Here is a 26,891-nt window from a genome sequence, read left to right as displayed (position 1 = left end):
AGCTTGCTTGGCAGGTTGGCCCGAAGACAAATGGACTACCTATCTGGGAATCTAATCACCGAGAGTAGTCAAGATGACTTCCAAACCACCAATCCAGAAGAGAGGGCCACATACCAGGAAGTCAAAGCCACCATTCTAGAGCGACTGAGACTCATCCCGGAAGCCTACTGATAACGGTTTCGGTGGGGAGTTCTTCAGACTGGTGAAAACAAAAGGAACCTCTTCCACAGACTCAAGGATATCAATTGAAGTGGCTGTACCCAGAAGGGAAGGTCAGAGTGGAGGTAATCAAAGCAGTTCTGCTAGAACAGTTCCTAGACAGCCTGAAACATCTTATGTGACAGTGGGCCTGCCAACACCCAAACCTTACACTGGGAAAAGGTGCTGGAAGAAGAGGAGGCCTATTACCAGGCCCAGCCATGCCCAAGTCACCAAGTCCTAAGAGCCAGAGGCACCGCAACCAATAGCGCAGACCCAGCTAGACTTTACACCTCAACTGCAAACCTCAGCCGGGATGCCATGTTTCAGCAGTGAGAAAAGGGCTATTTTGCCAGAGAATGTCCCCGCAGGGAAGATGAAGCCATGAACATTAATGCCATGGCCCCAAACCTTTTTTTTAATTTCATGGATGTCCCCAGCCAGGGAGTCTCTACTTTTGTGAGTGTGGTTGAAATAGATGGCTTTCCAACCCAGGCATTAGTGGATGCTGCGAATGTGAAAACACTCATATGAAGAGAGCTAGTGAAGCAAGTCCAGACTGACTGTGACAAAGTAGTGACCCTGGCATGCATCCACATGGAACAACAGCAGTATCCAACAAGAAGAGTACAACTAAAGACCCCAGTCAGCCAAGACAAAATGGAGGTGGGAGTTCTTCATTGGCTACTCCACCCTGTGGTGACAGGACATGACTGTCCAAACTTTAAAAGCCTTTGGAACCAGCTCACAATGGGTTTGTCCAGCCACAACAATGAAGAATTGGGGTTTCCAGAACTCTTTCCCTTAGATGACCCAGATCTATATCATAAAGACTAAGTCCCAGAGGCAATGCAGACAGGTCAAATACAGTTATGCTGCTAATTTAGAGGCAGCCAGGGAGGCTCGGGGTTACAGAAGAGTAACAGTGACTGGTCTTCACCCATAGTGTTGATGCCAAAGCCACATGGGAGCATAAGGCTCTGCAGTGACTTAAAAAAGGTCAACAAGGTCTCAAAACTTGACATGTATCTGATGCCACAAGTGGATGAACTGATGGAGCGTCTGGGATCAGCCAAGTACTTCTTCACCCTGGACCTTACAAAAGGGTATTGGCAGGTATCTCTCATGCCAACAGCGAAGGAGAAGACTACTTTCTTGACGCCAAGTGGACATTTTCAGTTCACAGTCCTCCCTTTTGGACTCTACAACGTCTCTGCAATGTTACAACACTTGGTTGATCACCTGCTCTGCCCACATCACGGGTATGCAGCCGCTTTCTTGGATGACATTGTGGTGTATAGCCCAGATTGAAAGAAACATCTACACCAACTCCAGGCTGTGCTAATCAGTCTAAGGAAAGCAGAACTAATGGCTAACCTTAAGAAGTGCTTGATTAGCCATTATACGTGGGGGGTCCCAAGCTGAGGGCTGCAGTGGAACGATTACTTAGTAAGCAACCCGGACCCCAACATGGAGAGTGGACTACTGGGAGAACAGATTTTGCAAAACTGTTTGTCCAAATCTACTGTCAGTCTTTGAAATATTATCAAGACAGTAATGGTTCTTGAATATGTGGACTGAAGACCACACTGCAGCAGAGGTAAGCAACTGAGGAAGCGATAACTTGTACCCGATGAGCCTTGACTAAGTCTGTAAGTTGAATTCCTGCTAAGTCATAGCAGTAATGGACGTAAACGGCTAACCAATTGAATAAATTTTTTTTGCGGACCACTATTCCAATGTGGTTAGCGTTGTATGAGATCAAAAGCTGGATAGTTTGATGATGAGGCTAAATCTTTTGCAATATGTCAAGGCCCATTTACAATCCAGAGTATGGAGGACTTTTTCTCCCTTATCGCATGGGGCCTTGGGAAGAAGATAGGTAGTACAACAGATTGATTTATATGGAAGGCTGAAACTATTTTTGGTAAAAGCTTTTGGTGGGTTCTAGGACCCATCCTGTTGTGATAGAACTGCAGATATGGAGGGTAGTGGATGAAAATCTGGAGTTTGCTAACTCTTCTTGCCAAGGTAATTACAACACGAAAAAGCACTTTCCAAGTCAAGAACTTTAAAGTAGTGGATTCCAATGGTGCGAAAGGAGGCGTCATCAATTGAGTGAGGACCATACTGAGATCCCATGAACAAGAGGCTTCGATATCGGTATTCATGGTCCTTTCATAAAAATGAGATGCGAGTGGATGCATGGAGATTGGCTTGTTTTCCAACAAGGTGGGGTATCCTACAATGGCACTCAAATGTACTCTTACCGAGGCAGTAGTGAGGCCTGAATTAGAGAGGTGAAGCAAGTAATGTAAAAGTTACAGAGGCTTACATGAAAGGGATCTAAATCATACTGTTGGCACTAGATAGAGAATCTTTTCCATCTGAAGGCATATTTGTCTAGATGAAGCCAATAAATTTTCGATCTCCGATAGTAAACAGAGATTTGCAATCACTGAGCGCTCAACTACAAGCTGTGAGATTGAGGGCTGAAAGAAGGAAATGAAAGGGTGTGCCATCATCTTGAGAAAGAAGACCAGGGTCTGACTCCAGAGGTATGAGAGAGGACTGTTGGAAAGCTAGATAGGATATGCCATATCAAATTTGTCTGGGCTACGCCAGCGCTATGAGGATCAGGCAGGTACAATTCTGAAGAATTTTCTGTACTGTTCTGGCAATGAGAAAGCGTACATGAGGCTTTGGCCCCAGTCAAGAAGGAAATCATCTTGTACTAGCCTGTGTTCACTTGGTAGAATGGAGCAAAACTGAATTAGTTTTGTGTTTTACCATGATGCAAACAAGTCGACTGTTGGTAGACCCCAGAAGTTGAACAGTTTGTCTACTACTGATTACTGCAGAGACCACTTGTGAGGTTGAAACACTCTGCTTGAATATTGGAGATACTTGGCAGATAAGTTGCCTACAAGGTTGCTTGATGCCATTATGCTCTGTTCCAGATTTTCAGCCCTTCCCAGCAGAGAAACCATGATTCTGTTCCTTCCTGCTTGTTGACACAGACAATGGCACCTGTCTGTCTGAATCAGGATGCACTTCTTTTGGAGAAGATGTGTGAACGTGGTAAGAGCATGCTATTTCACTCAACTCCAAGACATTTATTTGGAAGAGGGACTCAAGAAAACCAAAGTCTCTGGGTATAAAGGATCTCATATGAGCTCCCCAACCTTTGGTGGCGGCATTTGTTGTGAGGACGAGCTGATGGGAAACACATCGGGATGTAACCAACACTAATGAAGAGAAAAGTCGAGTGAGTTGATCCTATTGAGATCTCATATTCCACTGGAGATAGAAGATGTAAAGGCAGGCTAGAGAAACTACGTGGATAGCTGCCGCCATCTCTCAATATTACAAGGAGTTCCTGGCTGTGTAGTTAGGATTGCATAGCTATGTTTGGATGAGCGAGATCATGGTTGATCTCTATTCTCTGGGTAGGAATGCCCCCTGGAGCAGGAAGTCTATACATGCCCTATGAACTTGAGGTTCTGAGTGAGTTCTAGATTTGACTTCTTAAAGTTGATGAGAAAATCTAAGCTCTGAAGAAGACTTATCATTACAATTAGAGCGTGTGAGAAATGCTTCTCAAGACTGTACTGTGATCAATCAATTGTCTAGGTATGGGAAAATTTGTATCTCCTGGAGATGGAGGTGTGCTGCTACTACCACAAGCATTTGGTAAAGACTCTAGGAGTGGAAGAGAGGACAATGGAAGGACTTTGTATTGGTAGTGGGACAAATCCACTTGGAACCATATGTATTGTCAATGGGCCGGGTGGATTGCAAAGTGAGTATAGGAATCCTTGAGATCTAGAGCACACATCCTTTCACCCTGCTGAATGAATGGAAGAATTGAGCTGAGGGAGTTCATTTTCAATTTCTTCTGGATATGTTTGTTGAGAAACAGGAATGGAGAACAAAACAGAATATCATAATGCCTCTGTATCGCTCCATAGTGCATCCTCATCTTGAGTATTGTGTGCAGAACTAGCCACCACATCTCAAAAAAGAATAGCAGAATTAGAAAAGGTACAGAGAAGGCGATCAAAATGATAAAGGAAATGGAACGATTCCCCTATGAGGAAAGGCTAAAGAGGTTAGGACTCTAAAGCTTGGAGAAGGGGAGGATATGATAGAGGTTTATAAAATAATGAGTGGAATGGAACAAGTAAGAACATAAGAAGTTGCCATACTGGGTCAGACCAAGAGTCAATCAAGCCCAGCATCCTTTTTCTAACAGTAGCCAATTGTTTACTCTTTCAAAAAGTACAAAGATTGGGGGACACAAAATGAAGTTACTAGGTGAAACATTTAAAACTAATAAGAGAAAATATCTTTTTACTCAGCGCATAATTAAGCTCAAATTCATTGCCAGAGAATGTGGTGAAAGCTATTAATGTAGATGCATTTAAAAAAGGTTTGGACAAGTTCCTGGAGGAAAAGTTCATAAACCATTAAGGTGGAGTTGCAGAAATCCACTGCTTATTTATTTATTTATTTTTATTTATTTAAGTTTTTTATATACCAACATTCAAGACAGTGGTCCCATCATGCTGGTTCACAAGAAACAGGGGTGAAACTTTACCATTTAACAAAAGTGCAAAAAAGCAGTTACATATAACAAGGACAACAATAACTTGGAATGAGAAGGGAAAAGAAGATTAGATATTGAAATATAAGTATAAATAACATTTTGAAAGGTGGCTATTAACGCTAATACTAGCGGAGCTTGTTGCGTGAAGGGAGATTAGATGGGGTTGGAGTTAGGAAAGGCCTGTGTGAACAGCCACGTTTTGAGTCTTATCTTGAATGTTGAGATGTTGGGTTCCATTCTAAGATCCGGGGGAATGGAGTTCCATAATGTTGGACCGGCTGTGGATTCCAAGTTGGATTCCAAGTTGCTTATCCCAGGGATAAGCAACTTGGAATCAAGGTTTAGGATAGCAGAGTTGCTTACCTGTAACAGGTGTTCTCCCAGGACAGCAGGATGTAGTCCTCACATATGGGTGACATCACTGGACGGAGCCCTATCACGTAAAACTTTTCTGTCAAAGTTTCTAGAAAGCTTTGACTGGCACACTGAGCATGCCCAGCATGCCATGATCCCTGTGTCCACAGGGGTTTCCCTTCAGTCTGTTTTGTAGCAAAAAAATGTGAGCGAAAAATAAAATAACAAAACATAAGCGGACCCAATTCCGCGGCATGGCGTGTGAGTTTCGTGAGGACTACATCCTGCTGTCCTGGAAGAACACCTGTTACAGGTAAGCAACTCTTTCTCCCAGGACAAGCAGGATCATAGTCCTCACAAATGGGTGATTAGCAAGCTACAGGTGACTCATATTACAGCAGGCCAATAGCAGACAACTCGTGCAGCAGGCACAATAATTGGGGTGCTATTAGCAATGATGAGGCAGGCTGAAATCACAGCAGGTGGTTGTAGGAGGAGTTGGGGATTATACTGGAACAAAGTTCTTCAAGACAGATTAGCCAAAGGCAGAGTCTTGACGGACTTCCTTATCTAAGCAGTAGAGGGCTGCGAATGTGTGAAGAGAGCTCCATGTCACAGCCTAGCAGATGTCGGCAATCGGTACTGAACGATAGTGTGCTACCGATGTTGCCATGGCCCTTACAAAAAGTGCCTGCACTCATCCCTGGAAAGGAAGGCCTGCTTCCTCATAGCAGAATTCGATACAGTCTACTAGCCAGTTGGAGAGAGTTTGTTTGCCCACTGGAACTCGCAGCTTGTCTTTGTCAAAGAAGCAAAGAGTTGGGTGGATTTCCTATGGAGTGCAGTGCGGTCTAGATAGAATGCAAGTGGACGCTTACAATCCAAGGTGTGCAAAACCCTCTCGCCCTGGTGAGAGAGAGGCCTTGGGAAGAGTGGGCAGACTATAGGCTGAGTACGGTGAGAGGCTGTGTCCACCGTAAGAAGAAATTTAGGGTGAGTACGGAGGACCACTCGGTCACTAGTGTTGGGTGAGTATGCAACAAGGGCTTGTAACTAACTGACCCTACGATCGGTGCCGCTTCCTGATATTTGCAAGGCTGCCACCTGAAGTTCTCTCCACACTTTCGCAGCCCACTATTGCTTGGACAAAGTCGGAAGACAGGTTTCCATCTTCGGCCAATCTGTCCTGCGTAACCTATTTCCAACGTGACGTACCAACACGCTTCCGCCTGCCCGGTGGGGTTCAGGATGCCCTCTACCAAATTCCACCCCAGTTGTTGTGCCTGTTGCACGCCGTTGGGTATCTTTGGTGCATGTTCGGACATCCTCAGCTCGGTACTCACCCATATGTGAGGACTACCATCCTGCTTGTCCTGTGAAAAAGCAAGTGTTGCTTACCTGTAACAGGTGTTCTCACAGGACAGCAGGATGTTAGTCCTCACGAAACCCGCCCGCCGCCCTGCGGTGTTGGATTTGTAACGTTTTGTTGTTTTATTTTTTCGGCACTGCCTGTAGCTATCAAATAAGACTGAAGGGGGACCCCTGCTGGCTGCAGGGTTAGTGCCATGCTGGGCATGCCCAGTAGGGGCCAGTCAAAGTTCTGGAAACTTTGACAGAAGTTTTCCGTGATTGGGCTCCATCCTGATGATGTCACCCATATGTGAGGACTACCATCCTGCTTGTCCTGTGAGAACTACTGCGACTCCTGAGAAATGTATGCAGTTCTTCCATGCGCAAGGCCCTGGAGCACTGTGAACATGGGGACATCCATCTGCAGGCTTCACAGGTTTTCTAGTTCTAGTCTGATCCCAGGGATGATAGCAAAGTTTGCGGCTATCGGTGATGGACCTAATATTTCTCTTAAAACCACTCACCACAGTAGTTTTTGTTTCTGGCCTGGAATTTTGAGAGAAAAAATTCTTTCACTATTTTTTTTTTTTCAGCAGCACTTAAAAGTGCTTTTGTGGGGCTACAGAAGCAGCGAGGCAAGGCAGAGAAAAGGTTTTGACCAAAAGTGAAAAAAACAGAGGACAGATTAAATACATGTCTGTGCTTCAGCTTTGACACAAAAATGACCACGGAGGCTCAGAAGGCCACACATGCATGGTAAATCCTTCACATGATCAGTACAGCTCAAAGCACTACAGCTTGGAGAGAATTCCGTTCGGTGCTTCTGGATGATGGCACTCACATGGAATGGCTAATTCAGCCTGCTTATCTACAGAAAAATACTTTTTTTTCTGTGCAAAACATATTTATATATTTACTTATTTACATTACACAAATATACATGAGGCCGATAAATAAGATAAATTTAAGCATGGCATCAAAACAGTTTAAAATTTGCCTTATTTTCTGATTCTCCCTCACTTTCACAGTTACTAAGAAAAAGTGCAGGAACTCTGGAAAGATGTCAGAAGAATATAAGAGTATATGACAGCTTTTTCTCACCACATCAGGTGCCTTCTGGATCTGTGTAGCAAGCTGAAGAGATTTGTTGGCAGAAGAGAGCTGCTCCTTTAGTGTCTCTGCCTCTCTCTGAGCCACCTCTGCCCTCTGAAAGATATTAAAAGGGAAAGGAAGAGTGAAAAGAGAATGTATGATCACTTTAACAAATGACAATTATTCCAAAAACATTCATCAGCTCGCGCCTGACTGACTATAATTGATTTTCCTAAACACTCAACCTAATAAATGTTCGGAGAAAAAAATGTGATGGATTTTTATTTTAAACAGTACAAGGAAGAAATAATTGAGCGATTATGACAGTAATTTAATGCTTGGAGGAAGGAATCCCCTGCTGCTACTAATGTTTAGGCCTGCTGAATTTTCCAGACAGAATACCTGCAAAGAAAATGAAGCCTTTTTATGCTGTTGCTTTGTCTTCTCATAGATCATGGAGATTTATTTCAGAATCACTCAGGGGGACAATTTTTACAAGTTAATACTGAATTAAAGAAACCTTGACCACTACACCTCTAAAAGACTCAGTTTTAGACTTGCTTTTATTCAAAAAGTACTTTTCTTAGATATTGCATGCAACATTGCATTAAAAAGGTATATTTACTTACCGGTAAATTATCCTTGTTTTGCTAACATACATGTGATTAGGCAATGAACAGCAATTTAAACTATGACTGCCAGTACTAAAGGTATAAAATATAGAATAGTAAGGACTTGGGGAAGAAAAAGGGAGGGAAGGCAAGGGGAAGGGAAGAGGAAGATGTGGACAGGATTGTGTACTCATGAATTGTGCTCAAGGATTTGCAAGGTGAGAATCATACTTAAACATCTATTTACATTATGTATTTTGCAACTGGCAAAATCTCTATAAAAGAGAGAAATTAATATCTTCTACAGTCATTTGATATTTGTCAGTAATGTTACACTTGGAGTTGTAAGAGGTGTTATAAAGCACTCTAACCCGTGGAGAAGAAAAATTGTACAACACATTTAGAAAATGCACCAAGATGAATCAGGAGTCATGTACTTCCCATTTCCTAATCCTCTCTGCTGGCTGATAACTGTAGCTCTCTAATTAGCATGGCTAGGAAGGGGAGGCAGGGGAAGCAGAGCTTCAACATAGCATATTACCTTTTGAAAGCTTTAAGAATTCTGCACTGAAGCTTATAAAGTTTAACATAAACTAAAAATTGCAAATAGGTTAAACTACTTTAAGATAATAGCAATTTAAGCTCACATACCTATTTATTTAACATTGCAAAGATTTTTTTGGCCATATTCATCCTTTCTTGGGGCAGGCAAAGTGCTAAAGCATGTACCCTCTGGAGAAACAAACCATATATGCTATATGTAAGAATGTCTTCTTTTTATCTGAATGATTTCATACATTTTCTTTTGATATTAGAACTGAAGCCATTTAAAGAAGAAAATAACTTTCGTTCCAAATTCAAAATATCATAGTTTCTTTCTCTAGCAGGTACAGAGCACTGTGCATTAGCAATTATCAGTCACAATCTCATGCACTAAGCATGCCACCATTTTTTGAGGGAGTCTTCTCTCTTAGCACCTATCTTATGGAATAAGTTTCCTTCAGGCATCCAGAAAGCTACCTCCTTGGCAATCTTCTATAAAAAGGTCAACATCTTCCAACTGGCCTTCTCTAATGTCTAATCACCTCACCTTTTACTGCACTTTTGGACATCTAGCATTTATCTGTCATGAAGTGCCATCTAAATATTAATGTGAGGACAGCAGGATGTTAGTCCTCACACATGGGTGACATCATCCGATGGAGCATGGAACTTTAATCTCAAAGAATCTAGAACTTTCTAACATGCCCTATTGAGCATGTGCAGCTGTAGTCATCACCCTGCACCCTTGGCAGAGGCCCCCAGTCCATAATATAGCTTATATATGGAGAAACCAACTCCCAGGGAAGGTGGGGAGGGTTTGTGAAGACTAACATCCTGTTGTCCTTGGAGAACACCTGTTACAGATAAGCATCTCTGCTTTCTCCAAGGACAAGCAGGATGGTAGCCCTCACACATGGTTGAATCCCAAGCTATAGGCTGTTCGAACAGGCCAAAGCGGAAAACCGCACCATGCTGAAAGCACCACCTCGTTCTCCCTTTTGCCTGTGAGGCAGAAGATCCACAAATGGTTCTAGGCGGGAAAAGAGTTGGGTTCTACAAAGAGAAAACAATAAAAAAAAGACAGACACAAACCCTGATGCGTAGCAGAGGCACCTAAGGCAGGGTAGTGTGACGCAAGTACCAGCAAGAAACACACTCTGTATCACAGAAGACATTACAAGCAGGGTTAAGGATCAGTAAACCCTGACAACAGTAGGTCTAGAACCTCCTGGATACAGGAAAAAGTCTAACGATATAAACAAGAGAAGGACTTTGGGGTGAAGACTGCACAGTTTTCTTCGGTGTTACAAGACAACCGAAAAACCAACTGAGGCTCGAGAACTCCCCAGAAATAAACTGCGGCCCACTGACATCAAAAGGACAGAATGTTTCTGCAGAAGTGTGCCCATGTTTGGCTAACAGGCATAATGGGCAGAAAATCTGTGGATCTCAACAGCCTGGTGGTACCAATAGAGACCCCGGTGCCGCAAAAGCATTGATGGACCAGCGTAACAAGGATACCAGGGGTTCCTGCAGGCAGAGGCTGTGCAGTCCTGACATGGCCTTCTCAGGCCTCATCGGTGCCCAGAGGAAGCAATGACTGTCAGTGCCATCGACTGTTCCCCTTGGCTCACCGAGGACATCGATGCTGATAGCTCGATGGCGCCCATTGCCAGCGGTTACGGCTGACGATAGCCTTGCTAGTGCTCATTAACACCGATGTTGCACAAATTCAGGTGGGACCTCCGACTTTCCTGATCCCAGCGGCTCAGGGACCCCAAGTGGAACAAAGTCAGCATGGCTTTACCCAGGGCAAGTCTTGCCTCACAAATCTGCTTCACTTTTTTGAAGGAGTTAATAAACATGTGGATAAAGGTGAACCAGTAGATGTAGTATACTTGGATTTTCAGAAGGCGTTTGACAAAGTTCCTCATGAGAGGCTTCTAGGAAAAGTAAAAAGTCATGGGATAGGTGGTGATGACCTTTTGTGGATTGCAAACTGGCTAAAAGACAGGAAATAGAGAGTAGGATTAAATGGACAATTTCCTCAGTGGAAGGGAGTGGACAGTGGAGGGATCTGTATTGGGACCCTTACTTTTCAATATATTTATAAATGATCTGGAAAGAAATACGAGTGAGATAATCAAATTTGCAGATGACACAAAATTGTTCAGAGTAGTTAAATCACAAGCAGATTGTGATAAATTGCAGGAAGACCTTGTGAGACTGGAAAATTGGGCATCCAAATGGCAGATGAAATTTAATGTGGATAAGTGCAAGGTGATGCATATAGGGAAAAATAACCCATGCTATAATTACACAATGTTGGGTTCCATATTAGGTGCTACAACCCAAGAAAGAGATCTATGCGTCAGAGTGGCTAACACATTGAAATCGTCGGTTCAGTGTGCTGCGGCAGTCAAAAAAGCAAACAGAATGTTGGAAATTATTAGAAAGGGAATGGTGAATAAAACGGAAAATGTCATAATGTCTCTGTATCGCTCCATGGTGAGACCGCACCTTGAATACTGTGTACAATTCTGGTCGCCGCATCTCAAAAAAGATATAATTGCGATGGAGAAGGTACAGAGAAGGGCTACCAAAATAAGGGGAATGGAGCAGCTCCCCTATGAGGAAAGACTAAAGAGGTTAGGACTTTTCAGCTTGGAGAAGATACGGCTGAGGTGGGATATGATAGAGGTGTTTAAAATCATGAGAGGTCTAGAACCGGTAGATGTGAATCGGTTATTTACTCTTTCGGATAGTAGAAAGACTAGGGGGCACTCCATGAAGTTAGCATGGGGCACATTTAAAACTAATCGGAGAAAGTTCTTTTTTACTCAACGCACAATTAAACTCTAGAATTTGTTGCCAGAGGATGTGGTTAGTGCAGTTAGTATAGCTGTGCTTAAAAAAGGATTGGATAAGTTCTTGGAGGAGAAGTCCATTACCTGCTATTAAGTTCACTTAGAGAATAGCCACTGCCATTAGCAATGGTAACATGGAATAGACTTAGTTTTGGGTACTTGCCAGGTTCTTGTGGCCTGGATTGGCCACTGTTGGAAACAGGATGCTGGGCTTGATGGATCCTTGCTCTGACCCAGTATGGCATTTTCTTATGTTCTTAAGATCATTGGCCTCCATGGTGCTCGATAGCCATAGGCCAGTGATGGGACAGCAAAATGCTCTTCAGTGCCCCGTCAGGACATTGTCAAGGAGCCTAGAGGACACCAGACCATTGCACCTGGATGCCTTGAGTAAATGGCGACCCTGGTGCTCGATCCGTTCAAGAGTCCCGGCAATTGACGGCCTTTGGGAAGACCAGGGATTCTCAATGGCGATCTCAGTGCCTTGTTGATGGTGCTTGATATTGTCTAGAGTGGCAACAAACGGCATCGGTGGCCAACACACCTGACAGCCTTCATGATGGCCCTTCTACTCGATGACATCAAAGGTACGGGGTAGCTCCGCACCAGATGCCATCAAGGCAATGCACCTGATGGCCCCAAGGGCAGCCACGCATCAAGGCCACACACCTTGACAGCATCGAGGGTTGCCACATTGAGACCATATACCTCGATGGCGTCGAGGGTGGCCAATCACGCACCTCACTGGGATCAAGGGCATCGAACTCACCGAGGCATCGAGAGCGACGCTGATGGCATCGAGGGGGGACCATGACGCTTGATGGCACTGACACTAGAGGTCGGTGCTGCTAGTCCACCACATTGAGGACCAAGGCGCTTGATGACTCTGATGCATCGAGACTCCACGTCCACAGATACCTATGGCACAGAAGGCCTTTACGGCATTGAGGGCGGTCACGCACCCCAATGGCAGAGGACGCCCCGGCACCTCAATGGCATCAAGAGTGACCATGGCGCTCAGTGGCGTTCCTGGTCCTCGACATGGTCCTGACATCGATGCGCCAGATCAATGGTGTGCTGGTCACAGATGTGCACAGGCAACCATTAGTGGGCATGGCACTGAAGGTGCAGCAGCAGGCTGCTTGCCCAGGCTCCTGCTAAGGAGACTGCACTGTCATCACTGGCAAGCAGGAGGGAAGGCTACGTCATCCAGGGCTCCTTCCTGTGAAAGACTAGTTTCTTTGAATGTGGGGTGGAAGAGCTCTCCTCTCCACAGGAACAGTGTGGTTCCTCTATCTTTGCACTGTCTGAACCTTCATCGATGCCAATTGATCGGTGAAACAACATGGAACGCCTGCCCAGGTAGAACTCAGGCGAGTCCCCAGGCTCAGTGGCCTACACAGAACACCCACGGACTGCATTTAGTCAATCCTACCAGCATCTGACAAAGGTTCAAAAACAGAAAGAGCACAGAGAGCATACAGATACTAAACTGCAGATGCAGTATATATATATTTTTTTTTAACAAGGGATAGAAATAGACTCTGCCAGATTGCATGGTAACTAAGGCCCGCCATGCGGCAGGCAGACAGAGGAAAAAAAGAAGAAAAAGGAAAACGGTAAGGTAACAGAAGAAAAGAGCTGCACCTCTAGAAAAAAGCTGGCAATTGGAAATAGATGTAAAAGGACGGTCTGGGAGAGGAACTGAAAGAAGGAATTCTGGCTAGGAGAGGAGGAGAGAAACTGAGGGGATGAGATGGATCTGCGAGAACAGAGGAGAGGATAGAGTCAGAGGGAGGATGTGACCTGCGACAAGCTAAGGAGCTGGCATAGGTGTGAGTATGGATGTGCCAACCAGGATTTGCTTCAATTGATTGGGGAATTTTGGGGTACCATTCCCCCTTGTGCTGGAGTGGAGGAGTAGCCTAGTGGTTAGAGCAGTGGGCTATAAACCAAGAGACCAGGGTTAGAGAGTGGGCTATAAACCAAGAGACCAGGGTTCGAGTCACTTTACCCTCCATCGCCTCAGGTACAAACTTAGATTGTAAGCCCTCTGGGGATAGGGAATGTAATCCACTTTGAAATGCTGAAAAAAGTGTGAAAAGTGGAATATAAATCTAAATTAAAAAAAAATCACTTACAAAAACTGTGAGAACATGAGAACAAAGCTGAATACCGTGAGACACACGGATCCTGCAACAACACAACTCTGTGGAGAAAAAAAAAAGAGACTGAGGGACTCTGCTTGGGGGCAGGGTGATGATTACAGCTGCAAATGCTCAATAGGGCATGTTTGAAAGTTCTAGATTCTTTGAGATCAAAGTTCCGTGCCGTGCTCCATCTGATGATGTCACCCATGTGTGAGGCCTACCATCCTGCTTTGTCCTCAGAGAAGAAAAAGCAAATGTTGCTTACCTGTAACAGGTGTTCTCACAGGACAGCAGGATATTAGTCCTCACATATGGGTGACATCACAGGATGGAGCCCAATCATGGACAACTTCAGTCAAAGTTTTTAGAACTTTGACTGGCCCCTACTGGGCATGCCCAGCATGGCAATAACCCTGCAGCTAGCAGGGGTCCCCCTTCAGTCTTGTTAAAAAGCTACAGGTAGTGCCGAAAATAAAATAACAAAACATTACAAACCCAACACTGCGGGGCGGCGGGCGGGTTTCGTGAGGACTAACATCTTGCTGTCCTGTGAGAACACCTGTTACAGGTAAGCAACACTTGCTTTCTCACAGGACAAGCAGGATGGTAGTCCTCACATATGGGTGAGTACCGAGCTGAGGATGTCCGATCATGCACCAAATGCACCCAAAAGGCGTGCAACCGGCACAACAACTGGGGTGGAATTTGGTAGAGGGCATCCTGAACCCCACCGGGCAGGCGGAAGGGTCTTGGTACGTCACGTTGTAAATAGGTTACGAAGGACAGATTGGCCGAAGATGGAATCTTGTCTTCCGGCTTTGTCCAAGCAATAGTGGGCGGCAAAGGTGTGGAGAGAACTCCGGGTAGCAGCCCTGTAGATGTCAGGAAGCGGCACCGATCGTAGGTGTGCTACTGAAGTTGCCATGGCCATCACAGAGTGTGCTTTAACATGGTCTTGGAATGGAATGCCCGCTTGCTGGTAGCAGAAGGATATGCAGTCCACCAACCAGGAGGCGAGAGTCTGTTTACCAACAGGCTTCCCTAACTTGTTAGGGTGGAAAGAGACGAACAATTGAGTGCTTTCTCTGTGGGCAGCTGTACGGTCTAGGTAAAACGCTAGAGCCCGCTTACAGTCAAGAGTATGAAGAGCCTGTTCTCCTGGGTTGGCATGGGGCCTGGGAAAAAAGGTAGGTAGTATGATGGACTGATTGAGATGAAAATCCGAAACTACCTTAGGTAAGAATTTTGGGTGAGTGCGGAGTACCGCCCGGTCCTGCAGAAGTTTAGTGTAAGGCGGATAGGTACCTAGAGCCTGCAATTCACTAACTCTGCGAGCTGAAGTGATTGCCAAAAGGAAAATCACTTTCCATGTGAGATATCGAAGTTCACAAGAGTGAAGAGGCTCGAATGGTGGTTTCATGAGCCGACCCAGAACCAGATTAAGGTCCCAAGAAGGGGCCGGAGGGCGTAGTGGAGGTTTGATATGGAGCAAGCCCTTCAAAAAGCGTGTTACAATGGGTTGTACTGATATAGGGACATCCCCGACACCTTTATGGAAGGCGGCTACCGCACTGACATGCATTCTGATGGAAGACGTTTTTAGATCTGACTCTGATAAGTGCCAGAGATAGTCTAAAAACTTGGTAACTGGACAGGTTAAGGGGTCAAGGGACTGAGAAGAGCACCATGACTTAAATCTGTTCCATTTGTAAGAGTAAGCTTTTCTGTTGGAAGGCTTCCGTGAAGCAATCAAGACACAGGAAACTGGTTCAGAAAGGTTAAGTGATTGAAGGATTAACCTTTCAACATCCATGCTGTCAGGGATAAGGCGTGAAGATTGGGATGGCGTAGGCTCCCGTCGATTAACCTTTCAACATCCATGCTGTCAGGGATAAGGCGTGAAGATTGGGATGGCGTAGGCTCCCGTCGTTCTGAGTGATCAGAAGCGGGTCCTTTCCCAAGGGAATGTGCCTGCGGATGGAGAGATCCTGAAGTATTGGAAACCACACTTGGCGTGGCCAGTGAGGTGCTATCAGGATCATGGTTCCTTGTCCTGACGTAACTTCACGAGAGTCTTCGAGAGAAGAGGAAGTGGAGGGAATGTGTAGAGCAAACCGGTTGCCCATGAGAGGGAGAATGCGTCTCTGGGTTGAGAGAGTTTGCTGCGAATGAGAGTGCAGTAGTTCTCCACTTTGCAGTTTTGTGGGGATGCAAAGAGGTCTATCCACGGATATCCCCATTGTTGAAAGATGGAGGTCGCTACAGAGGGGTTGAGAGACCACTCGTGCGGTTGAAAGACGTGACTCAGCTTGTCTGCCAGCACGTTGTCCACTCCCGGCAACCAGGTGGCCCTGAGGTACATCGCATGGGAGAGAGCTTCCTCCAAAATCTACGCAGCTTCCTGACACAGAAGGAAGGAGCCTGAGCCTCCCTGCTTGTTGATGTACCACATTGCCACCTGGTTGTTCGTCTGAATCAGGATGACTTGATTCGAGAGGCGATCCTGAAAAGCTCTGAGAGCATATCTGATTGCTCGAAGTTCCAGGAAATTTATTTGATGTTTGGCTTCCTCTGGAGACCAAGGTCCTTGTGTCTGTGGATCGGCCACGTGGGCTCCCCAACCGAGGTTGGAAGCATCGATGGTGAGAGTGATTTGAGGATTTGGAACCTGGAAGGGCAATCCCTGGAGGAGATTGGTCTGATTTTTCCACCAGGCGAGAGACAGACGGAGTGAGTCGGTGACGTGGACAACGGTCGACAGAGGCTGAATAGCTTGAGTCCATTGAGACCTCAGAATCCAGTGCATGAGTCTCATGGCCAAGCGGGCCATTGGCGTGACATGGACTGAGGATGCAATGTGTCCCAGAAGGACGAGAAATTGGCGGGCAGTCGCAGAGTGCTGAGACTGCAGCTGGTGAGCAAGAGATACAAGAGTCAGTGCTCGTTGTCGCAGTAGGAATGCCTTTGCCTGTAAGGTGTCCAAGTCTGCCCCAATGAATGACAAGTTTTGAGATGGGACTAAGTAGGATTTGTCGTAATTGACGAGAAATCCTAACGAAATTAGCGTGTGTAAGGTTAGACTGAGGGACGGCAGAGCAGTTTGCTGAGTGGGAGCCCTGATTAACCAGTCGTCCAGATAGGGGTAGACGTGAACACCTTGTGTCCTGAGGAAGGCTGCGACGACTACGAGGCATTTTGTAAAGACTCGTGGTGCAGACGCTAGGCCGAATGGAAGCACTCGGTATTGATAGTGCTTGGGGCCTACTAGGAACCTCAGGTACTTGCGATGAGCTGGACTTATCGCAATGTGGGTGTATGCGTCCTGGAGGTCCAGAGAGCAGAGCCAGTCTCCTCTTTGTAGAAGAGGTAGAAGCGATCCCAAGGTGACCATCTTGAATTTTTCTCGCTGGAGGTACTTGTTGAGGGCCCGTAGGTCCAGAATAGGATGGATGCCTCCCGTTTTGGGGGGGATTAGGAAGTACCGGGAATAGAACCCTAGGCCTTGCTGAGAGTATGGTACGGGTTCTATTGCTTTTGACTGGAGAAGGAGGGAAACCTCTTGATCCAGAAGAATGGAGTGTTTGGATGTTCTCCACATCTGTAGAAGTGGGGAGTCCGGTGGCAGGGCGAGAAAGTTGAGATGGTAACCCTGAGCAATGATTGCCAATACCCATTGGGCGGATGTGATTGAATGCCACATGTTGTGGAAGTGGCATAATCAAACTCCCACTGGTATGTGCGACAGAGGAATCTGGCTGCTGCTCTCTAAGTGGAAGTCAAAAACCAAAAGCAGGTCCTGGTTGAGGAGCTGCCTGTAGTTTTTGTTTACGGGCTTGACGAGACTGCAGTTTTTGATAAGGTCTCGTGGCACGGGATCTGGTTGGTGGCGGGTAAGACTTTTCGGGCGGAAGAAAGATTTCTTAGAGTCCTTTCTAAAGGGCTGTTTTGAAGAGAAGTCGGAAGGCATCAAAGAGAGCTGTCTTAGGGTCTCATAATGATCCTTTAATTCTGCCGCTGTCCGTTGAATCTGTTCACCAAACAGATTATCTCCGACACAAGGCAGGTCGGATAACAGGTCTTGTACTTCTGGGTGTAGGTCAGAAGACTTGAGCCAGGCCCACCGTCTTGTCGAAATAGCAGCTGCAGACACTCTGGTAGAGGTGTCAAAAATGTCGGGGCGTGGGATAAACTCTGTGGATCCACAAAGTCTAGAGCAGAGCTTTCCAAACTGTGTGTCGGGAAACGTTAGTGTGTCGCCTGCAGTGTGCAGGTGTGTCGCGCAAGCCCGGTCAACTCTGATGCGAGTTTGGGCTTTTTTTTTTCTAGAGATTCACTTTTTTTTTCCAGTTTATGGGTTGCTTATTATTGGGTGATTTTTGCTGTCAATTGTGTTTTTTTGGGGGGCTTGGTGGGTGGAACGAGCCCAGCCATCCTTGCATTGGCTGCTGCTGCCGATGAGGCCTGGCCATGAGGAGTACTGACTGCAAGCAGCAGTGTCTGGTGATGATGGGAGTGAAGCACTTAACTGGCAACAATCAAAAAGACGAGGTACATGAGTGTGGGGGCCAGACATGTGCTGGGGGGAGAGAGATGAGTGAGTGGGGGGCAAACGTGCTGGGGGGACAGACATGTGCTTGAGGGGGAGAGATATGAGTGTGTGGGGGCCAGACATGTGCTGAGGGGAGGAGAGAGATGCGTGTGTGGGGGACGGACAATTTGTTTTATTATTGTTTCTCATAAATTATAACAACATGAATCTTGGAAAATATATTTTTAATATAAATTTAAGGTTTTCATGAGATAGGTTGTGTCGTGAAACATTTTATTTATGTATATATTTAAGGAAACATACATAAATTGTCGAAATATGTTTCGTTCGTTTAACCTTTAACCTCTGGTTTACTAGTAGACTGAATTACCGTGTCGTGAAATTATGTTTGTCTAAAAAGTGTGTCACCAACATGAAAAGTTTGGAAAGCTCTGGTCTAGAGGATGTGAATGAAGAGTGGGTGGCTCATGGGAACGATGGCTACTACCTGGTGATAATACCCTTAATCAATAAACATACACATGGTTAATGCGACTCCAACATTGCTCTAAGCTTCAGCAGCAATGAGGAAATGTGGAAAAAAGGATTTGCATTCACAAAAAAGCGGGGAGTAGCTTGCTTGTTACGGCGGTTGCTACCCCAAACCAAATAAGCTGATACTTCACTTTCAATGCATGATACTTCACTTTCAATGCATATCCAGCATAACTCTCTGCTTCAACGGCAGGGGAGAAAGTCTGACACTTCACGCATATCCAGCAGAGCGCTCTGCTTCAACGGCAGGGGAGGAAGTTTGACACTTCACGCCTATCCAGCATAGCTCTCTGCTTCAACGGCAGGGGAGCAAGACTGATACTTCACTTTCAATGCATAGCCAGCATGGCTCTCTGCTTCAACGGCAGGGGGGAACGAATAAAGGTGGATCTATATTCAGGCAACAATCAACAAAGACTGAATTACATAGTCTGGATAAACAGATAAGCATGGGTGTAGCTTGCTTACTGCGGTGGTTAATACCCCTAACTAATTAAGCTATTTCACTTACATGCAGTTCCAACACTGCTCTCTACATTAATGGCGGGGGTGGAAGGGAAATAGAATAAAAAAGGTTACTAAGAGCCAACAGAAACATAAGAATGTGAAAGAAAAAAAACAAAGTGCGAAAGCTTGCTGGGCAGACTGGATGGGCCGTTTGGTTTTCTTCTGCCATCATTTCTATGTTAATCTCATGCTTGCCTGCCTCAAAACCCTTGTTTACTATGGTTTGTAATTGTACTTGAAATTGCTGAGGCAGGGAGTCTGAGAAATCCTGTATCTGATTGAAAATGACCCTGTTATATTGGGTCATATAAAGCTGATAGGTGGCAATTCGGGAGATGAACATGGCTCCTTGGAATACTTGGCGACCAATGTTATCTAGGAATTTCTGTTCCTTTCCAGGAGGAACAGACGAGTGAGGCTTTGACCTTTTCGCCCTCTTTTGTGCAGACTCTACCACAACCGAGTGGTGATCAAGCTGTGATTATTGAAAACCTGGGGCTGACTGTACCAAATAGGTAGTGTCAGCTTTCCTGTGTACTGGAGCAATTGATCCAGGATGTTCCCAGTTCTTCTTGAGGAGATCGAGAAGGACCTAATGAATGGGAATAGAGGTGATTACCTTAGGGGCATCCAGGAATTGGAGCAACTCCATCATTTATTTATTTATTTATTTATTTTTAGATTTTTATATACCGGTGTTCCTGTATTAAAATACAGATCACATCGGTCATCATCATCTGGTGCCTATCATCCTGTTCCGTCTGTAATTGGAAGGGAACTAATTCAGACATTTCCTTCACAAAATTTATAAAGGAAAGGTCCTCTGGGGGAGAACGCTTTCTACTCTCAGTAAGTGAAGGTGGTGAAGGTAAATCATCGGTGTCTGTTGAGGTATCATCACCCCAGGTATCATAAGGATCCGCACCCATCCCTCTAGGAACTAGAGGGGGACAGGGTGGTTGGATACCTGAAGGACCCGGTCTAGGCTCCGAAGGAACTGTAGGAATTATCGGAGGCACTGATGATGGCATCGAAGGCACCGGTGCAGGCATCGAAGGCATCGATGGATGACTTGGTGGCGCCGACAGACGTATTGGCACCAATGGATGGGTCGGTGGCAAGGGACGTATTGGCATCGATGGCTGAGGCAGAACTCCCGATGGAGGGATGCGAAACGGTGTTTCTCCTCCTGATGATGCTGTCAGAGGGAGGGCATCAGGGCCATCGGAGACCCGGGATCCATTGGTGGAAAAGAGGCCATAAGCGCTTCCATTCTTGATAGCAGCAGTACCAGCGCTGCCGGAATCGGGTCAATGATCAGTTCCACAGGTGGTGGCGGTGTCGGTACTGGAGGAACCTGAAGACGTTGCATCGCCTTATCGATGGCCTCCTGAACCATCCATTAAAGGCGGAGTCGCGGCTCCTGATCCCCAATCGGGTGAGGGTTGCCTCAGTGACCCGGTTGCAGGAATGGTCGGTGCCTTTCCTGGACGGGGTTTTTTCCGACAGCGGCTCGGATGATGGAGAGGTCGATGATTTTGCTCCCTCGATGGTCCAAGTCTTACGGTGTCGATGGCGATGTTTCTCCCTGCAATCCCCTCGGATCCTGAGGGGGAGTAGAAGGTGTCGATGGCAGAGAAGTTGTCGATGCCAGTTGGTCACCAGTCGGTGGTCGATGCTGGTGCGAAGTTGACGGTGCCAGTTCTGACGATGTCGATGCAATGGACGGAGTCGGGGTTTGAGTAAGGAAGAGAAGTTCCATCTTCTCCATTCTGGTCTTGTGACCCTTCGGTGTCATTAGGGCACATTTGGTGCAGGTCAAGACATCGTGCTCGCTTCCCAGACACATTACACAGACTTTATGGGGGTCTGTGATAGACATGGTGCGGGTACAGTCCGGGCACCGACGAAACCCCGACGCCATGGCAAAAAATTGAGCCGCAGTACAGTCGACGGCCAGTAGGCCGCTAGGGCCAAATTCGATGGTAATCGACAGAAAACGGGTAAAAACTTACTGGAGTACCGCGGACTGAGAAAAGATAGAGGAGGGACCCCTGTGGGGCAATCTAACTTTTAGTAATTCCGTGAGGAAAATTCCTGTCAGGAATCTCTTAGAGCTCCTTTACCGCGAGGCTAAAAAGAAGACTGAAGGGGGACCCCTGTTGGCTGCAGGGTTAGTGCCATGCTGGGCATGCCCAGTAGGGGCCAGTCAAAGTTCTGGAAACTTTGACTGACTTTTTCCGTGATTGGCCTCCATCCTGTGATATCACCCGTTATGTGAGGACTACCATCCTGCTTGTCCTGTGAGAATAAATGAAACCACAAGAAAAGAGTCTCACAAAGATCCATTAGTATGCCATTAACCACAGAGTTACAACAATACAGTAACCACAAATTGTTATTTTGAGTTTTTTGTGGTAATCTTCAATCCTCTGTGGGTAACTTGGAGGTTCAAGCGTGACCGGTGAGCTATTTTTCAAAGAAAAACTCTCCAAGGAGCTTCCCTTTGAAAATTCAGGGCAGACAGAGACTGTGGACATTTTACTTACCCCACCCTAATCCTGGTCCTGGCTTTGCCCTTTTTCACCACTGGCAAAAGTTTGTACGATGTGAAACTGCAAGTGTATTTTTGCCTACTGAAGGAAGGGCAGTTTTCAACCTGAGGAAATTATCTAGCAAACTGCTTAGTTATCTGGGCAAAATCCTTTGAAAATTGTTCACTAGATGATCAAATGTAATGCTGTTAACCTGCTTGCGTGATCCTTTCATTAGTTGATATTCTCCTATCAAAAATAATCTAGCATGACAAATTCTTGTGTCTCTGTATCTTTGAAAAAATGAGAGACTATCTTGAATGTATTTTAATTGATAGTCTTACATAGATTTTCCAAGCATGATCATTGAGTCATACTGCTGAAACAATACATAAGTTGGCTTGAAACAGGCTCTGCTAACATGAGGAGTTACAGAAAAATGATATTGGTAATATTCATACTCTGCTCACCTGCACATCTTCTGTACAGAGAGAAGATATGTGTGCTAGAAAGCCAAACTGATTAATTGAATTGGCCAGTTAAGTTTGTCTGCTGCATATCCCTTTTGTATACAGAAGATACATGAGTAGCAGCGGTTTCAATAATTGAGATTTAAGTGAATAGACAATACCACCGTCCACTAAAAGCATATCTAAGCTAATATAAGCTGATCACTGTAATAGCAAGGGATCTCAGCATGCCATATTGGACTAAAATCCTTTTTTACAGCTGATTTTTTAAAAAGTATCAAGAAAATTTCTTATTCTCAGGCCAGCTAGGGCTAGGGATGCTGCAGAGGCAGCAGGGTTTAGCAATTCCTACTCATAGCAGGCTTGTTTTTTTGAATCTGTGTTCATCTGAGCTAAAAGTAGGCCACTGAGGGTATTTTTAATGGATGATGCATCTAATTTACATACATACTATTAGCTGTCCATGTTCTTTCCAGCAACCCATCCCATCACACTATCACTGCCCTGCCTCTCCCCATTCTGTATTCTTGCTCTCCAACTCTGACACTGACAGTTGTGAAGAACTGTGCAATGGAACTAGCAGCCCTTTAAGAGATGCAAGTGGTCCCATAGGGCCAGACAATGACTGTTGTCTCTCTTTATAAAAGCGGTAACAGAGAGAATATTGGAAACTACAGACCAGTTAGTCTGGTGGGAAAATTACTACTATTACTATTTATCATTTTTAAAGTGCTACACAGATACACGTTAAGAGACAGTCCCTGTTCCATGGAGAAATGATAGAGTAGGTTTCTCAACCATAGAAACATGATGGCAGAAAAAGACTAAATGGCCGATCCTGTTTGTCCACCCGTCCAATTAATTTAGCATTATAATTCTCATCACTTCCTTAGAGATCGCTTGTATTTATCCCATGCATTCTGAAATTCAGATACTGTTTTTGTCTCCACCACCTCCACTGGGAGGCTGTTCCATGCAGCTACCACCTTCTCTGCAAAGAAATATTTCCTAAGAATACTCTTGAATCTACTCTCTTTCAACCTCATCTCCTGACCCCTCATTCTAGAGGCTTCTTTCCACCGAAAAAGGCAGAAAAAGATGGCAAAAAAGACCATATGGCTCATCCAGTCTGCCCATCTGTCCAATTCATTTAGCATTATAATTCTTATCACTTCCTTAGAGATCTCCTGTATTTATCCCATGCTTTCTTGAATTCAGATACTGTTTTTGTCTCCACCACTTCCACTGGGAGTTTGTTTCACATATCCACCACTCTTCTCTGTATGCTATGGCACATTATTGTGCTTTCAGACCTGATCAGGTGCAGTATGGAAACGTCACCACTGCCTGACACTCAGATCTAGATCAGCATATAGGCTCTGCTTGCGGCACCTCAAAACATCAGAGACACCAGCAACATGGGCTCTTAAACATGTAGGAGCTCCTTTCTGATGTGTAATTATACATACCTCTTCTTTCTAGCTATAGCATGAGCTCTAGAGTGTGATAATTAACAGGCAGCATGCAGAGCATGAATAGCTGGGCCCTGCTTTGTACAGCACATATATTGCACATGGGACCTCCTCAACTTCCCTTTCATGAGCTGCCTTCAAGTCCTTCCAGCCTCTGTCTTATCCTCAGGCTGACTAGTCAATGTAATAAGGTGCACTTGTGTGCACAGTTGTGCATAGCAGTGGAGGAGATCTTGCTTTCATAAGTGGTAGTTAAGATAACTAACTGAGCCAGTTGCCTGCACAATACAGACTTTTCACTTCTCCTACACTTATATACAGAGGGAGCTGGTCCACTGTGATGGGTTCTTTTGCATCTCCTCCCTGTTCTCCCCATCTGTTTTCAAATGTGGAAGAGAGACTGGTAAGCTTCTTTTGGCCATGCAAGTCCTCTTTGTCTGCATTACTCGCTATGAGGAGATTGGTATGCCACACATCTTTATTAAGACGGGTGTGCCTTGGGCTTGAAATGTTTGGGAAACAGTTCTATAAAATCATTAATGGAGTGGAATAGGTATAGGGAATGGATATTTACCCTCTCAAAGAGTACTAGGACTAGGGGACACTCCCTGAAGCTAATAGGTAGTACATTTAAAACAAATCGGAGAAAGTATTTTTTCCACTCGGTGCACAATTAAACTGTGGAATTTATTGTTAAGAGGATGTAGTGAAAACGATTAGTGTAGCTAGGTTTTAAAATGATTTACATAAGTTCCAGGAACTTAAGTCCATGAACCATTATTGGCCATGTAGACTTGGGAAAGCCACTACTTATTCCTGGTTATGTATTTAATTTAATTTTCTTTTTTTTAAATTTTATGATGTGAAATGTAATCACTTTTTTTGCCAACATACTGAAAATTTAACACAAGAAAACATTTTTTAAGATGTGCGGTGGTTGTTTCATAAATTTGCGCAGGTCCCATCCAGGTTAACCCGACTCTTGTTTTTATTCATGAACGACCCCCCATTCATCCATGTTTTTAATATCTCTTTAATCAAAAATGTTCAAAAATGTTTTTAAAAACTTCAAAACATCATCCTTGAAAAATATTTAACAAGGACAACTCGCCACCACTCAACTTCAAACACACAGTTCTGCGACCAGTGGCAAAAAGTTATTTTTCCAACTTGAACACGACTTAAAAGAAAACGCTTAATAGTATAAGCTATAGAAAAATGACGACGTGAAAGAGCACTTAGCTTTGGTAGACAGGAGAGCTTGAATCTGACATGGCCAAGTTTCGAAAATTCTTTCTTCCTCAGGGGTCCCCGCTCACCCACATGCCGTCCTCATTAAGCTGCCGTCTTCATTAAACTCAATGTTTACAGCCTAATTGCAAATATCAGTCCATAGACATTTCTGGCTCACTCGAAAAGTGAGCTCAGGTTTGCCATTTTGGATTTAAGCTTTTGGGGCAGCACTTTTCGAGTGAGCCAGAAATGTCTATGGACTGATATTTGCAATTAGGCTGTAAATGTAGAGATTACTTACCTGATAATCTCGTTTTCCTTAGTGTATGCAGATGGACTCAAAACAAGTGGGTATAGTGTGCTCGTGCTAGCAGTTGGAGCCGGATCTGACATCAGCACGGGTACATATACCCCCGCAGGAAGTGCAGCAATTCAGTAATCTTCCTTGCAAAAGCTTTATGGATATATGTGTAACTGACCGATTGATTAAATGAACAGGATTACCCTGACCGATTGATAGTAGCCGGAGACCGCCAGTGTTCTCAACCAGAAGGCGTCGACACCCGGCAGGGTGGATGCCCTATATAAGAAAACATGGCTTACCGTGAGTCGGTGAATCCCCATGTATACCGGCAGCCGGGCGGGATGCTGAGTCCATCTGCATACACTAAGGAAAACGAGATTATCAGGTAAGTAATCTCTATATTTCCTAGCGTGTAGCAGATGGACTCAAAACAAGTGGGATGTACAAAAGCTACTCCTGGACTGGGTGGGAGGCTGCCCGAGGTCCGTTCAGGATTGCCCTCGCAAATGCTGTGTCCTCCCTGGCCTGGACGTCCAGACGGTAGAATCTGGAGAATGTATGGAGGGAGGACCACGTCGCCGCTTTACATATCTCTGCAGGCGACAGCATCCTAGTTTCTGCCCAAAAGGCCGCTTGCGCTCTGGTAGAGTGAGCCTTGACCCGTAGAGGTGGTGGTTTTCCCGCTTCTACGTAGGCTGCCTTGATAACTTCTTTGATCCAGCGGGCGATAGTTGCCCGTGAGGCCGCTTCCCCTTGCTTCTTCCAGCTGTGAAGGACGAACAGGTGGTCCGTCTTTCGTACTGCTTTTGACATTTTCAGGTATCTGGACAGCAGCCTGCCGATGTCAAGATGGCGTAGTATGCAACCTTCTTCCGACTTCTTCAAACCTTCCGTGGTAGGCAAGGATATGGTTTGGTTGAGGTGGAAGTGTGAGACTACTTTGGGTAAGAAGGAAGGAACCATGCGAAGATGGATAGCCTCTGGAGTGATTCTGAGAAACGGATCACGGCAGGACAGCGCTTGTAGCTCTGAGATGCGGCGTGCTGAGCATACGGCCAGCAGGAACACCATCTTCAAAGTTAACAAACGGAGGAACGCTCAGCGAGCGTAAGGTAGCTCCAAACTGCTTTGGAGACGGAAATTACTGAATTGCTGCACTTCCTGCGGGAGTATATGTACCCGTGCTGACGTCAGATCAGTCTCCAACTGCTAGCACGAGCACACTATACCCACTTGTTTTGAGTCCATCTGCTACACGCTAGGAAAGATCAAATTTAACGAAGACGGCAGCTTAATGAGGACGGCATGTGGGTGAGCGGGGACCCGTGAGGAAGAAAGAATTTTCGAAACTTGGCCATGTCGGGTTCAAGCGCTCCTGTCTACCAAAGCTACATGCTCTTTCACGTCGTCATTTTTCTATAGCTTATACTATTAAGCGTTTTCTTTTAAGTCGTGTTCAAGATGGAAAAATAACTTTTTGCCACTGGTCACAGAACTGTGTTTGAAGTTGAGTG

The 26,891-nt window shown here is 45.3% G+C and overlaps 1 protein-coding gene across 8 annotated transcripts in view; it reads right to left on the bottom strand.

Moving 5' to 3' along the window:
* CUX1 (cut like homeobox 1) overlaps nt 1-26,891 on the bottom strand; it is a 1,076,531-nt gene that overhangs the window by 358,738 nt on the left and 690,902 nt on the right. For all 8 annotated transcript variants that reach the window (XM_029612600.1, XM_029612603.1, XM_029612599.1 and 5 more), the window contains exon 10: nt 7,613-7,717. In XM_029612600.1, the coding sequence (XP_029468460.1) occupies nt 7,613-7,717 (105 nt within the window). The remainder of the gene's footprint in view (nt 1-7,612; nt 7,718-26,891) is intronic.

This window comes from Rhinatrema bivittatum, chromosome 8, assembly GCF_901001135.1.
Source record: "Rhinatrema bivittatum chromosome 8, aRhiBiv1.1, whole genome shotgun sequence".
Classification (NCBI taxonomy): Eukaryota; Metazoa; Chordata; class Amphibia; order Gymnophiona; family Rhinatrematidae; genus Rhinatrema; species Rhinatrema bivittatum.
Note: the sequence above shows the minus strand (reverse complement) of the source record. Positions and strands in the feature narration are given on the sequence as shown.